This window comes from Lolium rigidum, chromosome 7 (assembly GCF_022539505.1).
Source record: "Lolium rigidum isolate FL_2022 chromosome 7, APGP_CSIRO_Lrig_0.1, whole genome shotgun sequence".
Lineage (NCBI taxonomy): Eukaryota > Viridiplantae > Streptophyta > Magnoliopsida > Poales > Poaceae > Lolium > Lolium rigidum.
Window position 1 is genome coordinate 241,842,527 of NC_061514.1, and position 17,404 is coordinate 241,859,930.

The 17,404-nt window shown below is 42.4% G+C and overlaps 1 protein-coding gene across 2 annotated transcripts; it reads right to left on the bottom strand.

Moving 5' to 3' along the window:
- Positions 1-8,481: 8,481 nt before the first annotated feature.
- LOC124672595 (protein LAZ1 homolog 1-like) lies at positions 8,482-15,927 on the bottom strand. 2 transcript variants are annotated; one of them, XM_047208804.1, is made up of 5 exons: positions 15,800-15,927; positions 10,354-10,643; positions 10,141-10,263; positions 9,245-9,535; positions 8,482-8,977 (listed from the first exon to the last, which is right to left on the bottom strand). In XM_047208804.1, exons 2-5 carry the CDS (start codon positions 10,633-10,635, stop codon positions 8,774-8,776), a joined length of 900 nt encoding a protein of 299 aa, XP_047064760.1. In that variant the 5' UTR covers positions 10,636-10,643; positions 15,800-15,927; the 3' UTR covers positions 8,482-8,773. The 2 variants fall into 2 exon arrangements, with proteins under 2 accessions (XP_047064760.1, XP_047064761.1); XM_047208805.1 differs by having other exon boundaries at positions 10,354-10,640; positions 15,781-15,923.
- Between the last annotated feature and the right edge of the window lie 1,477 nt (positions 15,928-17,404).

Here is a 17,404-nt window from a genome sequence, read left to right on the forward strand (position 1 = left end):
ACCATTGTCATCTCTCAGTAGCTTGATGTTCAAAATTACATCAGCTACTCCAAGATCCTTCATCTCAAAACAACGAGACAAGAAATCCTTGGTCTTCTTAATCACATTCAGGTTGGTTCCAAAAATTAATATGTCATCGATGTATAAGCAAAGAATGACTCCCTCGTCCCCACCTTGGCGATAGTACATGATGGGGATGGTGATGGTGATGAAGATGATGCCCAATCCTCCAAGGATCCGAGTCCCTTCTCCTATTGTGTGGTGGTGATGGTGGAGATCTTCGCAGTGGCGATTATGGACGCGGTGGAGCGGTAGGGCTCCGTCGTGGTGGCCCGCATGAGTATATCCTTCTCCCTTGGCCCCCCCTCCTTTACATAGGCCTAGGAGGGCCCCTAGGACCTCCCAATACCATCCATATGGATTGGGGAAACCCTAGGGGCGAGTGCGGGCCAAACGGTGAGGAAATCCCTGTTTTATGTAGGTTTTCGCGAAGTGGAAGCCATGATACGACCTCCCATACGGGCAGGCTCTGCCCGTATGGATGCTCATTAAACTTGTAGATGTCCGCAGTAAAATAGCAGCCTTTTCCTCATACGAACTCCTACTCGGTGTTCTTCGGATCGTTGAACTCGTATGGACAAGGGCTAAACCACCACTTGGATTTGTATTTTGTGGTTACTGAAAAATCACTTTTTCCACCCTCCAAATGGCTAAGTCTGGTGGCTGCATCTCCTCCATGTTTTGTTCCCCTTGCCTTGCTTTATCCATAATTGCACCTTGTACCTACACACATATAAAAGACAAGGAAAACTAATAAAATTCTAATAAAACTAATAGTTGTGCAACACTCATCTAAAATGAAAGAGAACTCATAATTGTGCATAAATGGCATACTTAGAAAAAGATCATGATATGAGTGGGAAGTAGAACATTTTACATGACTAAAATATGTTGTAAAATTCACTCATAACATAGGATTTCTATGATTCTCATAAATAGCATGTCTAGAAATTTCTAAATATTGAAGATAATTTATTTCCTCAAGAGTAAAAGAGTCAGCACTAACACTCATTTCAAGAGCTCTAAAATGGATATCATCGGCATTTAACAGGGCAAAGGAATTATGAGAGTTGAGATTAGAATTGACACGTCTTTAGCTCAATTAGTTGATCTTGATCTATCATAAATCCTTGTGGACATGATTGACTGACCAGCCAGTCTGGCACTCATTCTTAGGACATTAGTAATAGGATCAACAACATTTTGGGAGCTGGTATGAGAAGGAGCAATAACATCACCAATTTCTTCATTAGCTTGTTTCCATTTGAGAATCATTTTATTCTTGGGTACATTCCACCTCTGGTTGTGAGTCATCCGCTGGTATGACCACGGCAGTATGTGCATGCTCCAAGGATAGAGCAGCAAGAGGAAGAATGAACTTGCGGTAGTTGAGTTCATCATCCCCAAGCTTTGACTAGAATGAGAACTACCGGATTGGCTGGTATCATAATCCACTCTCTACTTAGACAACTCTTCATTCTCATTAACATCTTCAACTATGGGGGTCCAACATCTGACTGTATTCTTTCTGAATAAGGCACACTTTTTTCATTGTTTGAAATGACCAAGGTGCGAACAAAAATTCTGAAGTTAGGGTCATCTGGGTGAACAAGGGGAGATTCAACATTATTAGCATTCCTAGAAGCAAAGGTTTGAGCTACTATCATGTGAACACCTTGCAATTTTGTAGGTGTCACGGAATAAGAGGCGGTAGAGGAACTTGAGGCACCATCAATATCTTGAACAGAAATAAGCATAGAGGAAATGAGAATAGGTTCAAATATAATAGCTTTACGAGTGTCTCTAGGCATAGGAGTTTCCTCAGTTTGAGAGATATATCTTTGAGTTCCATGATTGGTACCGGAGTTGTTTGTGATTCTGGGAGGAGTAGAGTAAGAGCCATTACCAGCCTCATTGTTACCAAATCTCTGTCTCTTAGGAGTTCCTAACTCTCACCACCAATTTGTTTTTTATCACCAGAACCAACACTATTTTTAGTTTGAGGAATAGATTCTCAAAGAGTTCTCTGGTGAAACTCAGAGAAGACTTTCTTAATTTCACACATTCTAGTATTAGGAACTAGATAGACATCTCGACATCCAATTTTGACTCTAATATAGGAAAAGTTACAAAGGAAGATCTTGTCCAACACTAGGGGTTCACCAACCATACATGCCACATAAAAGGTAGTGGATCTATTTATTAATTTCATAGGGATACCTTTAACTCTAGACCATGCATCTTCCATCATTGAGATAGGTTCAATATCACCATACCATTTTTTCCAAGGTGATTATAGCATCAGAAACATTCTTCATGAAGAGTTTACCAAAATGTGTTAGTTCATGAATAGTATTGGCATTGGGGAATCTTGTCCTGAATTCAGTTGGAGAGACTATTTTTGCAATGAAGCGCTAGTTGACTTTCATGGAATCAGCCCAGACATTCAATTCATGTTCAATATCTTGGATGCCACTTATCCTTTTTCAACTATGATATGAGGATAATTTAGTTGCTCAATCGGTTGTGAAACAGACTTAGGGACATGGATTGAATAGAAGCAAGATCCAAACTCCTCATTTCCATAGAATGGAGCAACATAACCCCCATGATATCTAGCTCTCTTGACACACCGTAGTATGATGATCACCACCACATCTTTCGCAATTAAAACCATTGCTATCAACAGGCCTCCTTGACTACCACCCGCAACCGAGATAGCTGGAGAAGACGGAGTCATACAAGACCCCGCCGGCTCTGGACAGATGACAACGTCGTGGTAGCAGCATCCAGATTACTCAGGGGGATTTGTGTAGGATTGGAGGCATCAGTACCAGGATTTGTTGTGGTGAAGATATTAGGTAAAGGAATATTAGAGGAGGTGTCAGGACTTGCATCCAACAATCTAGCAAAGGTTTTAGGAGTGGAGGATGATCCCGACAACATCTCAGCACGGTGCGCCCAGTGGTCACGAGCACGAAGTTCATCATCTTTGTGCTTCCTCTCCGCAAACGCATGCTCCCTAGCAAATTGCTCAGAGTTGTGGAGCGTGTCGCGATGACACTCATCATCAAGGCTTTAGAATTCTTCGACCTAGTGACGTTCTTCATCTCTTAATCTTCCTTGTGGAGGTCCTCTTCCCGCTTCCACTCTTCGTCTCGACGCTTCTCATCTTCTCAACGATGTTTTTCTTCATGCCAATCTGCATCAGATCCAACTCTGGGTCTACTCCCAAAGTAATTGCATGAAGGGGGCATTTTGGGAGGGGAACGGCAAGAACTGCCAAATCTTCGATCCATTCTTGGTGGCAAGGAAACTACCTGCGCAAAGGATCTGCCATCATCGGAACGAACACCTAGCCAAATTAGAGGTAGAGTGGTGGGGGGAGGTGGATCTTATTGGCGAAGGGGACGAGATGAATACCACCCCGCATGTGTCCCTCGATCTAGGGTTGATGCAAATGGGCGATGTGGGCAACCGAACACTACCGTGTGGGGTGTGGAGAACCGCTTCATGAACAGTAGTGGGTTGCGACCCAGGGGAAGGTTGTGGACATGAAACCTTCATTGATAGCATGGGTGCATCGTTCCTCAGCCCGAGACGCACCACACTGCAGACACACACAGAGAGCGGTACACGGACCCAAATCTATCGATCTCTGTGAGATCGATCGTTGTGTAGGTCCGAACTAGACTCTAAACCCTACAATGATCTTCCAAGCCCCTGATCGGATCGGATCAATCGAATTTCTAGAAATCGATCCAATTTCTCTAAATGCCGCATCTGAAAGACGGATCCGCAAACCATCGGACTCGACAAAACCTCGGGCACGAGAAACTAATCCCTCGTAGGAAAGGGGCATGAAGGAAATGCACCATCTTCGTGGAGGGTCGGTGGTGATTGCCAAATGCGGGGGGTGAACGTCGGTCGAGGAGAGGTCGGGAGGGCGAGCGGTCGAGAGCGATATCCTGTCTAGAGTGATTTTCAAAGGACCAATAGAGAATTGTACTTGTTTGAACACTAGCTATCCAATCATTAGTGCTATATTTTATCATTTTTGTGTAGGCCAGAGTAGCACGCATATTTTCTCAAAAATCTGCACAATTAATTATCACGTTAATATTTACATTCATTTTTTTCCTTATAACTTGGATAGAGAATTTTCTTTATTTTGAAAAATCAGGAAGGCAATTTGCATGAGCCTACAGCCGAGTTCCAGTGGCTATTTTCGTGCCTTCCTCCCTCTTTATTTCTTCTTTGTGTTGTGGGGAAATAGTGGAGGCTTCCACAGGGCGGCAAAAGGCTACTCCAGTGGACGACGAGCAGGCTAGCGTATCGATACCGATACACAAAAGAGGTGAAGGTAACTACAAGCTAGCCTAGGTAGAGGAGAGGCCGGATCCTACATACGGTGGGATAGTATAGCTGAGGCGGTACGCCGTACTATACGTACGGTACAGGGCGAAGGCGCAGCAGGTCTATGTCTATTGGCGGTGGACACGAGTGAGAGTGCGAGAGATGGCGGCCAACCACAACCAGAGGCCGAGAGCCTTGTCAGTCTCGGCGGAGCTCTAGCCTAGGGCTGCAGTTGCACGTGATCCGAGGCCTCTCTCCCCGACTGATCAATAAAGCTGCTGCCGCAAGGGAAAGGCTGAGACTCCGTCCATGCTCGCCTCACACGTACGCGCGTATCGTCACTGCCGTCCGTCTCTCTCTGCATCTTTTTCTCACTGCCCTCTCCAGATCACTGTGCACCCATCGATCGATTGATGGCCTGCCTGCCTGCCTGCGCGTGCCGACAAGGCTTCCAGTTACGATCCTCAGCGGCCTGGTGCGTGTGTGTCTATGGCGTGGCATGCAACACGGCGACTATCTCGTGACGTCAAATTGGGTGATTGCTCAATAAACAGGTGCAACTTTGCGCAGAAAAACATGGCCCCTTGTACCCAAAAAAAAAAACAGTGGTCGTTTGGACTTGGAGCCTTCTTTTGTTCATTTTCTCCTTTTTTAGCCAAGGAATAAACGAAACATCCAAATCATACCATTTCTCTTGAGATTTAGAGCCTCCAATTCATTTGGAGTAGCCCCAAACTAAGGGCATGTTTGATTCAAAGGATTTCTACAGAAAATTGTGTAGCATTCTTGCCCATAGGATTTTTTTACTCTATAGATCATTTGATTCAAGGATTGAACGCTCCATAGTTCCTATGAATTGTTCTCCTATATTACAATCCCATAGGATTTATAGAAAGAGGTTAGACCTCTTGGAAAATCTCCTACGCATTTACGATAACTATGAGATGTAGCCATTCTCTATAGAAATTTTCTGCATTTTTCTTGCGGTGCAACCAAATAGCTTCTCCAAATAATTCCTACGTTTTTTTATTTCTCTAGAATTTCACATGGCATGACATATTGTTCGTGGGTTTATCCTACTTATGTGCTTTTAAAATCATTTAAATCAAACATGCCCTGATAAGCTCCATCATGCTCCTTGGTAGTGCCTCAAAGCGCCTTCCTTGCTCGATGCCCTTGGTGTCGGAGCGTTGTAGTGTTCGCTTTGTAGGTTCCTTTGGTGCCTGCTTGTAGCGTTGAGTTGTAATTTGTTCAGTGTATTCCCTTGTATCGTTTGGCCATTTTTTTTGTGTGGATAAAACATGAGCTTTATTACGAAGGACAGGTTACACAATCGATCGGACTCAAGCATCAGAAATATAGCTTCAGGCCATGAACCGAACCAAGACTCGGAACGGTGCTCCAACGTAGCAAGATTTGCTAGATGGTGACTAATCCTAACCTAACTTCATTCCAACACACTCTAAATTCTTTGGATAAACGCCTAATAACCGATACTAGATGTAGAAGAGGAGTTCGATCCACACCAGACGATGTTGCCGTGGTAACCAGCTGATCACAGTCCATCTCAACTATTGATGGTAGTTGAGTATGTTGTGTTGTGGTGTGTCCCGTGTGAGTTTTTATTAGGGTAACCTTGTATAATTCCTAACCGGTTGATGGCTTCCTTGATTTAGGCTCGTCTTGAACCTAAGAGCATCTCCACCGGCGCCCCCATAGCATTTTGCCGTACTCCCACCCCTCTAGATGGCCACCGTCGCCGTCGCGCCCCCTACTTGCAATAGACACCGCCGACTGTCTAGGAACCGCCGTCCATCGACACGACCGCTGTTTCGCCCGGAGCAGAGCTCGCCGCCACCGCGATAGTATCGCCCAGCCCGCAAGGTGTTCGTCCGATTGCCGCGATGGACAGCGACGACGAGATGATGGTGCAGCTGTTCACGGAGGAGTAGAACGCTCAGGCTGTTCGGCGGCAACAACAGCAGCTGATTCTGACGAACATGTTGCGTGTTCGCCAGCCTTTCTTCATCGTGCCTCGGCGCATCGGCTCAAATCCAGGCAAGAGGAGGAACATCAATCGGCATCGTGAAGCCGGCGCAATGCTGCTTGACGCCGACTACTTCAACGACGATGTGACTCATTCGCCAAAGGAATTTCGGCGCCGGTTTAGGATGAACAAGGAGTTGTTCTTGAATATTTTCCACGGCGTCAGGGAGTACGACAAGTACTTCATGGCCAAGAAAGATTGCACAGGTTTGTGGGGCTTCACCACAATTCAGAAGTGCACTGCTGCAATACGCTGTCTTGCATACGGAGCTCCTCCAGATACAACCAATGACTACCTACGGATGGCAGAGTCGACATGTACAGAGACTCTCTACAGGTTATGCCGAGCTGTCATAGCGGTGTTTGCTAAAGACTATTTGAGAGCACCAAGATAAGATGATACAACTCGGATCCTGCAAAAGAATGCAGCAAGAGGGTTTCCTGGGATGCTCGGAAGCATTGACTGTATGCATTGAGGCCGGAAGAATTGCCCTTTTGCTTGGCAAGGGATCTACAAGGGGCATACGGGTGAGTGCGGTGTCATTCTTGAGGCGGTGGCAAACCATGACCTTTGGATTTGGCATGCATTTTTTGGCATGGCGGAAGAAACAATGATATCAACGTGCTGCAGCGCTCTCCGGTGTTTGTCACGCTAGCTGAGGGACAAGCTCCTGTTGTGAACTTTGAGGTAAACGGCCACGCATACAACAAGGGATACTATCTAGCTGATGGTATCTACCCGAAGTATGCTACATTTGTGAAGACAATTGCCTCTCCATCAAACGAGATGGAAGCCTATTTTGCAACATGCCAGGAAGCAGCACGCAAGGATGTTGAGCGTGCTTTTGGGGTGCTTCAGCAGCGTTTCGCTATTGTCAGGTACCCTGCTCTCACTTAGTCTAAGGCTCAGATGTGGGAGGTGATGAACACCTGTGTGATCATCCACAACATGATCATTGAGAGCGAGCGCGACGCACCGGTGCAGGATGATCATCCATTTGATTATCAAGGGCCACTAGCTGAGGTAGAGCATGTACCCCAAGAATTTGCTGCTTTTTTTATATGCACAATGAAATTCGAGATGCAGGTGTCCATGCACAACTGAAGGCGGATCTAGCTGCGCATTTGTGGGCGAGGAGAGGAGCCGCCAACAATGCATGATTTTATTTCTATTTGTTTGCATGTATGAATAATTTAAGTATTATTTGTTTGTTGGATTGTATAAATAATTTAAGTACTATTTATTTGATTGATTGTATGAATAATTTAATTCTATTTGTGTGATTGAATAAAATGTGATTGATATTTTGTTTCAAAATATTGTAAAAATAAAAAAATTGGGGGCCGTCGTTTAGGAGGTGCTAGTGTGGGAACAGCGTCGCCAAATGAAGGATGCACTGCCGGCGCCCCCATACAGCAGTGCCGACGTCTCTGCCGGCGACTATTTGGAGGCCGCCGGTGGAGATGGGTCTAATGTCTAAAGAAACATATTAATAATGGAAGAGGAAGCAAGAGGGAAGAAAAACTTAACAAAGACTGTTACGACTAGGGGTACCACACTAGCTAGGCTAGGACAAGCGGAGAAACGACACTAGTGCCCCATGGTTAAAGGCAGCTATCGCTGACGATAAAAGGTCACGGGAAGCAAGCAGTCAGGCAGGCTGGGGGCCGTACTAGGAATCTACAGGAGTTGCACATGACCCCACGTACGCGCACCAGTCAGTAGTCATTGCCCGTGCCCACTATGCCACTGTGTGCGGTCCGCCCTCCTTTCAGGTACCACCTACACAGTAGACTGACTCGACCCCAACCAATCACCTCCATCTTCGATCCATCGACTCTCTTTACGTTTCTTCACTTGAAAAAAAATAATGCCAACAATAATGGCCATCCAAATCATACAGCAACATCCTTCTAGTATTGCGCCACCCACACAAAAGAAAACCCAGCAATGTTTAACATCAATCATACATGTAGAATTTAACATACACACGATGATCTCGGCAAAGACAGCCAGAATTTATCCAGTTTTCGACGATCTGGAGATGGAAGCCCTCCAAATATTCTTTATTCAGGCATTCTATAAACCTGCAGCATTCTATAAACCGTTTGCATATGTTCTTCACAATCTCCCTTTACCCCTAATGTTCCCAGCACAACGACACTCTACACATGTCCGGGAGGAAATTACTGTGTTCTCTTCTACAACATATTGAAACCATGTTCCCAGCACAATGGCACATAGTACACACTAAGACATACAATAATCAGCTGCAGATGTTGCTCAATGCAAAAAAAAAAAAGAAGCAGATCACTCGTTCTTCTTCTCGAATTTCGCCCTGTCAGCGCCGCTGTACGGAGCGACGTGGTACGCGTATTGCTGGAGGACTGAGAAGATGACCATTTCAAAGATAATCAGCACATTCTGGATCGCCTCCTGGATGTGCTCCACGTCCAGCCAGAAATGGTGAGACTGAATAACCCCTACAGCGGTCAAAACTTCCAGCGCACAGCCCTGTGAAAATCGGAACAGGAACGTAAGAATGTCACCTGAAGAACCCATACACAGTGGCTCATGCAAAATCATGGCAAACAACTTGATATGAACAAAAGGTCTAAACTATCAGTATTACAACATGAATACAGCTAGATGCAACGAAATGTTCAGATGTAGTCATGTGCAGAAACTGATGTAAGATTTATACACACACAAAAAATGTAGCCCTAAAGATATTCATAAGTAGATTACAATTCAGTTCAGCCTGGGGATGGCGTGATTTACCTGCCAGAAGGAGAAGAAGACAATCCCTTTGATGCACAAGAACTTAGAAAGAGGCTTGTGAGGTGCCAGCTCCTTGGCAAACAAGTGGTAGAATATGACCAAGGCGTATAATGCCATGGAGACTGAAAAGTTCAGTATAATTGTGAACGTCCAGCTGACCCAGCTGGGGTACAGCCCAAGAAGCTGAAGTGCAATTATCAGAATGGAGCAAACAGGCCTAACAACAACAAACTGCCAGGTCCAGTACTTCAGAAGCTTTAGTGTCTTGTGCTCCAACCGAACGTTGCGGGGCTGCCTCAGCACAAAGACAGAAGCATATTGGTTACTTTCCAGAAATCCAATCGGCTCAATACACACAACGTATGAACAGGGCGGAAACCTTTAACAGCATTGCTGGCAGCTTGTGCAAAATATGCAGTTTATAGGTGGAACATCCAACAGTGGGCAGATGATACAAAGACAGGTTACAGAGACAACGTCATTTTAGGTACACACATATAGAGAACCTTAGTGAAAATGTAAAAATTTAAGTACGACTCATAGCTACATGCTTCAGTAAATCCGGATATTACAATCTGAATGTGTGCTTTCTTAATGGCATATATAACCTTTTAGTTAATGCAATGAAGCATTTTAGTATAACTGACTAAAACATCATCCTTCAAATATGGCGAGGTTCAGTATGGATTATCAAAATTCAACCACATAGCAACATTCATCAATATTAATTCGTCATTAGTGGTGCAGGTTGGATTACCAAAATTCAACCACATAGCAACATTCATCAATATTAATTTGTCATTAATGGTGCAGGTTGGATTACCAAAATTTAACTACATAGCAAGTAGCAAAATCCATCAAACATTCCATAAGATGGAAGGATGTAAGAAAGATACCAGGAAAAGTGACATGGGGAAAGAGTGATGAAGCACCCTCCCTTTGATTTCATCAGGTACAATGTTTTTACTTATAGATATATTTAAGTAGCTGTACATCAATGCCAGAAACTTAGCAATCACCTGCATAGTTGAAAATACAAAAATTGAAGGAAATGTTAGCAAAATCACCAACTTCAGGCGGAAAAATGTCATTGACACAAGAGGACTCACCAGTGCCTCATAGCATTCTTTAACAGACTCCAAGCATGTAAAAAAAGTTTTGCTTCCCTTAATATCAAGAAGACCAACAAAGGAAGTTATAGCATACAACGGAGGCATTAGCACTATAATGAGTATAGCCTTCTGCTCCTTGGAATTTTTCCAGTAGAAAAGATGCTGTGACACCAATTGTACTGTAAAATGCATAGACAACATTACACAACAGGCTGCTCCAAGGAGTGTAAGAGTTGGAGGATCCATTTTAGTAAGATCCATTCCCGGAAACATCGACATGGTGCCTGAAGATATATACATTCACAATTATTCATCAGGGATAGAAGCCTAAGGAACTATTCTTTAAAAAAGGTACCATAAGAAAAATAAAACAACATGGGAATGACGGTTCGTATCTTCCAAGATATTTTTTTTGGCATTGTTTCAATTTGATAGAAGTTCAGATATGGTTTCATCATCTAAACTGGTCATATGTCATTGTTTCTGTGATTAAATTTGGTTACTGAAGCATGACGAACTCAATTGTCATTAACATGGAATGATGTATGAGCAGGAGAACAGAACGAACACATAAATCAAACCATAGGCAAAGAAAGATGCATATCTTTCTCATTGTTGTGCTCCTGATTTATCAACAGAACAGGCAAGGCTTATACGTCGCTTGAAAAACCACAGACAAGGAGCTGGCGCACAGCAGTACTTAAAGAACTATCAAAAAAACTCGACCCTTGGGGGAAGAAACCGGAAGGCATTGCTTTGTAGGTTAAGGAAAGGCCCAGAACACCGGATCCACCCTTTGCGGTGGCGCAGTTGGCAGCCTGACGCGCATGGGGAACAAACTCAGCGAGGGGCCCTTTTTGTGAGAACCATGATTTAAGCCCTGGTTGGCAGCCCCACAGCTGGTGGTCTTACCACCACACTATCAGCACGTTCTCGTAATGAACTGTTTTTTGAGAAAACGCAAAAGACTTACGCATTTCATTGCATTGAAAAGATAGAACTTACATGCCTCCTAGGAGGCCGAAACTGTAAAATTCAGTTACATCAGTGCACGTCCCAAGTTGGCAGGATGGCGCGCATGCCCTTGGCTCCAGCTCACGCCCAAAGCGCTGCCTCCTCCTTGACTGTCGCCATGACAGAATGCACCGAGGGCCGTGCGTTGTTCAAGACGCAGTCGTTACGGTGTTTCCAGATTGTCCAAGGCAGCAGCAGCGCAATAGAGGGTAGCCCTTTGCGCATTGGCATCGGCGTGACATGCCGTGCCTTGTGCCACCACTCAATCAAGATGTGGTTGCTGCCCAGTGGCCTGCAGGTCATCCTCAACCAGGAGAGGACCACATGCCAAGCTTGCTGCGAAGGGGTGGACTATGATGAGATGCATTGTCTCCGGGAGCTGGTCGCACAGGAGGCACCTGGGATGGTGCTGCAGGCCACGTCTAGTCAGCCGCTCGATAGTCCAACAGCGGTCCAGAATTCCAGATTGGCAAGCCAGTGGAAAAACATGGCGCGCAGAGACGGCCATGTTTTCCAGATAAGCTTCTGGATTGGGCAAGTGTCAAGCAGGCATGTCCCACTCAGAGTATCTCTTAAACAGTTCATGATTTTAGAGAGGGGGGGGGGGAGCCCCACAACTGGGGGTCTCTTACCACCGTGCTATCAGCACGTTCTCTTAATGAACTATAAAGGGGTTAATGGTTACATATTGTACTAAAAAACTGTGCATATGTAGAAACAATCGTGAATGACCAGCATGCACAATTTTCTTGGTTTGCGAACCAGGAGGCACCACCAAATCACATGGAGTTGTTTATGTTGAAGGCACATACTTTTAGCTTCAAGTAAATTGGTTGGCATATGAAACTTGATATAGTAGCACAGCCAAAGATTTAAGTAAATTAAATGACTAGACAGACAACTGGTTGATATTCCTAGGAAAATAATTTGATACATACAGACACCGTAGAATCATGAACCACCGTGTGTTTGAAGGAACATAACCCCTTTTATCCATCTTAACTATTTTCCTGGAATACTCAGTATTAAGTAAATTGGGATGATGTAAGATAACTGTTTTAAACTGATTGAACTATTAGAATAACAAACTTAACAAAAGCAACAAATCAGTCTTCTCTCAATGTAAAAAATTTATGTACCATAACTCAACTGTTTGCAGCTAATGATTGTAACTACTACTCAATTGACTAAAATAGGGTTAATTAAAGCGAACAGATGGAAATCATGTTGGAGCTGGCTGGACCGATGAGAATTAAGAAACATGTATGTTTATGAAAACACAGTCAGCGCTGGGTGTTACGCCCAAAAGCAAAACCAAAGAAAACAGCTCTAATGGCAACTAAAAAATAAAGAAGAAAAAAGAAAAGAAATACTGTGAAACAAGCATCAAACTCCTACGATAGAAGATTAGTGGATAAATGGAGAAGACACCAAGGTTCAACCACCAAATATAGGATAAGCATCAGATTTGCACAAACAGAAATTAAAAGCGCATCAAGGACACTAGAGTTGAAAGTATTTTATTTCAACAGCCAAACTTCAGTTTCCTTTAAGGAAATGTTGAATGGAGCACTATATTTTTTTCGAAATGGGGATACCCCAGCCTCTGCATCAATCGATGCATACGGATTCTTTTATTAAAAACAAATCAGAGGAGCACTATATTATGCCTTCAGAAATTGGAATACAATTTTCAAGTTGAGAATCAGCTAAATGTTAAATCGATCAAGAGAGTGCAGTTTTTCTGTTACCATCACCCAAGTACACAGGGAACATCATAGATCACACAGGGCACAGCTAAATGGGAAGCTACTCAACCAAGTAATGTTTATGTCATTGTTGTGGCCAAATCACTAAAATAAGGACCAAAAGGATTTCTTATAATTAGAGGTTTTAAGTGCACATAAAGTTTCTGATGCGGGCTAATGAAGAAGGGAATTAAATAATCAGTATTAAGTAAATTGGAATGATGTAAGAAAACTGTTTTAAGTGCCCAGAAAGTTTATGATGCGGGGTAATGGGAATATTAAATAAACAAGAAGAGCTTTTTTGGCCGTTGGGTTGTACTTTGTGACTTCCTGGCATTCTCCTTCTAATGAAATGTGATACATGCTTTGGGTCATGTTCGAGAATTAAACAAACAAGCAGAGCAGGACAAAATACATATACCTAAAATGATATAACAGAAACTAGACTAATCCTCCTCCCAGCCCATGTATGCTCAAGGTTCATGCTAGGAAAAGAAGTAGATGGAGCCATCGCCACAAAATAGAAATCGGTAGCACATCAATCAATAAAATGTGACCTCTAACAATATGATAGATGAAACACTACATGCACATCATACTAGAAATCTAAGGAATTAGTCGAACAGGCATGTCCCACTCAGAGTATCTCTTAAACAGTTCATGATTTTTGGGGGAGCCCTGGTTGGCAGCGCCACAACTGGGGATCTCTTACCACCGTGCTATCAGCAAGTTCTCTTAATAACTATAAAGGGGTTAATGGTTACACACAGTCACACTTTACTAAATAAACTGTGCATGTGCAGAAACAACCGTGTGAATGATAAGCAAGCACAATTATGTTGGTTTGTGAACCAGGAGGCAGCACCAAATCAAATGGAGTTCTTGATGTTGAAGGTACAATACTTTCAGCTTCAAGTAAATTGCTTGGAACATGAAACTCGATATAGTAGCAGAGCCTAAGATTTAGGTAAATAAATGACTAGACAGCCAACTGGCTGTTATCCGAAGGGAAAAAAATTCAAGGAATAGTTCCCATTTTAATCCATCTTAACTATTTTCCTGGAATACTCAGTATTAACTAACTTGGGATGATGTAAGAAAACTATTCTCAACTGATGAACTATTACAGTAAAAAACTTAACAAAAGAAACAAATCATTCTTCTCTCATGGTAAAGATTTATGTAGCATACCTCAACTGTTTCAAATTAAAACATGCATGTAATGACTAGAACTACTACTCACTTCACTAAAATAGGGTTAATCAAAGCGAACAGTTGGAGATCATGTTGGAGTTGGTTGGACTGATGAGAATTAAGAAACACTTATGTTTATGAAAACACAGTCGGCGCTGATTTTCGCTGAATAAACAAGGATGACTTACAAGTGCTGGGTATTAAACCCAGAAGCAAAATCAAAGTAAACAGCTCTAGTTGCAACAAAGAATAAAAGAAAAGAAATACTGCGAAACAAGCATCAAACTCGTAAGATATAAAATTTTAGTGGATAATGGAGAAGACTTCCTAGGTTCACTATAGTTGAGTTCCAAACTAGGTATCAGCAGATATGAGCATAGGCATCAGATATGCACAGCAGGAAATCAAGAGCGCAGATATGAGCATAGGAATCAGATATGCACAGCAGGAAATGAAGAGCATATCAAGGACACTAGAGCTCTCCATTTGGACAAATCAAACTTCCATTCAGGGAATGTTAAATGAGGCACTAAGCTATGCCTTCAGCTTCAGCACTTGGGATAGGATTGTTAAGTTGAGAATCAGCTACATGTTAAATGGATCAAGAGAAAGCAGTTTTCTGTAACCATCACTCAAGTATGCAGGGAACATCACAGATTCACAGAGCACACAGGGCATAGCTAAAAGGGAAGCAACTCAACAAAGTAATGTTTATGTCCTAGGAGTAGCCCAATCATTAAAACAAGGACGATAGGGATTTCTTATAATGAGATGCTTTAAGTCCAGAGAAAAGTATATGGTGAGATCGCAACAAAATAGAAATCGGTAGCACATCAATCAAGAGAATGTGGCATGGGACGATATGATAAATGAAATCCTACATGCTGATCATACTAGAAATCAAAGGAATAGTCGAACAGGTATGTCCCACTCACGGTATCTCCTGAACAGCATCAAACTTGCTTCAAGGTAATTTGCACAACAACAGAAAATCTAAGCTGCAGGTTACAAAGGATTTGAGTGATATTGTTGGTTAGCAAGCACACAAATTTTGGGCCATCAAAACTTGATCCAATTGATCTAATCGTCTCTACACCCCTCCTATATAAACCCCCGTCACCATCAGCTCCACAGAAGGAACCGGACGGACTGCCGTCGACGGACCTACAAGCTCGCTCACGGCGATCTGCCGCCGGACCAGCCTATGCATCTCCCCAGCTCCCTCCTCAAACACCCAACTCTATAGCATGGGTTCTAACGAAACTAAACCTTAAATGCAGCGAAAGGCGAACACTTGTATCGGTACGTGCCGGCCGAACACGAAGCTGTAGAGTGAATCCCGAGGCACCATTAACAGTTAGAGTTCGGGTGATCCCTACTCTGAATCTGAACTCAAGTGCTAGCTGAATTTGGGGGCAAATCAGAGAAGGGAGATTAATCGTCGCCGGGGGAGACTGGGAGCACTCACCTAGTCCGAGACGAGACTTGGAATCTCCGCGCGTAGTTGGGAGCTTCGCCGGCAGAGAGATCGGGGACGGTGGACTTGTTTGATCCCCTCGCGTGGTAGCTGCGGGATACGGTACGGATGAGAGATTTTACAGGGAGCCCCTCCAGCTATAACTCAGATTGTCTGACTTTGGCAGCTTTTGGGTCCAACCACGCGGCACACGAGGGAGTACACGTCGGCAAACAGGGAGACAGCCAGACAGGTGTGCAGGGCCGAGTTTAATGTAGACGTGCCCATCTACATCTGCAGTGGGTCTACCGGCCCAACGGGCAAGCCGACAATGGCGTCCGATGTTAATACTGGGTCGTCCTCAAGCAGCAATGGTACCGGGCTGCCGGCGCCGAACAGGTCGGCGCCTACGACACCCCGCACACCCCCGGGTGTGATACGGGCCGGCCAGGTTAGGCGCTGTAGCTTCTTTCTTTTCTTTTCTGTTTCTTGTATGATTCGAAAAAATGTTGAAATTTAAAAATGTGTACATTCTTATTCTTAAATAATGTTCAAATCTAATTTTTAAAAAATATTTAAGTTCAAAAGATGTTCAAATTTCAAAAGATGTTCAAACTCAAAAAATGTTCAAATTAATAAATTGTCCATATTTGAAAATGTTAAAATTAATAAAATGTTCATATCAAAAAAAATGTCAAATTAATAAAATGTTCAAATTTGAAGAAAAAAATATAATAAAATGTTCATATTCAAAAAATTAAAATATGAAATATGTCCAAATTGATAAAATATTCATATTTTTTAAATTATTCAAATTAAAATAATGTTATATTTTTGGAAAATTTTAAATATCAGAAAATTTAAATTTTTAAAAATTCATTTTCTAAAAATGGTCATACTTAAAAATTGTTGAAATTTAAAAAATATTCAAATTCTAAAAAGTTCAAACTTCAAAAAAATCAAATTCAAAAACTATTCATACTTAAAAATATTGAAATTGTATAATAAAAAATCAAGTTCTAAAAATGTTCAAGTTTTGAAAAAAATTAAGAATCAAAAATTGGAAAAATGTTCAAGTTCGAAAAATATTCAAATTTTAGTAATATTTAGATTTTAAAAATATTTATTTCTTAATAAAAATGTTTAGATTTTTAAAAAATCGCAAAAAAAACTATATTTAAAAAATAGATTTTAAAAATATTTCAGATTGAAAAATGTAAAAAATAAAAAAAATATAAAACAAAAGGAAGAAAACAAAATAAAGTGGAAGAACGGTGGGCCGGCCCGAAACGCCCACGTCGAAGGTGTGCGGCGTGATGCGACCTACGCACCGGTCGATGTATATCACCCCACGGCCGGGGAGCGCCTATATCCCGCTCTTTGCGGGAGCGAGCGACGCTCCGCCTGAGGCATCGCTTCATGGGCCGAACCGGCAGCAACCCAATAACAGGTACGTTTTCTCTCTCTTTTTTCTTCTTTTATATTTATATTTAAAAATTTATCTAAAAAAATGTTTAAATCTAAAAAATATTTAAATCTGAAAATTGTTCAAATATAAAAAGGTTCAAAGTTGAAAAAAGTTTTGATTAAAAAATGTTCAAATCTGAAAAAGTTCAAATTTGAAAATTGTTCAAAT

What these genes read in the sequence shown, in the direction of transcription:
- LOC124672595 (XM_047208804.1), bottom strand. Translation starts at nt 10,635, where the DNA reads ATGTCGATGTTTCCGGGAATGGATCTTACTAAAATGGATCCTCCAACT. An exon ending in AAGAATGCTATGAGGCACTG is followed by an intron (nt 10,264 to 10,353) that starts GTGAGTCCTCTT and finishes TCAACTATGCAG; the next exon opens with GTGATTGCTAAGTTTCTGGC. An exon ending in TCCCCATGTCACTTTTCCTG is followed by an intron (nt 9,536 to 10,140) that starts GTATCTTTCTTA and finishes GTGCTGAGGCAG; the next exon opens with CCCCGCAACGTTCGGTTGGA.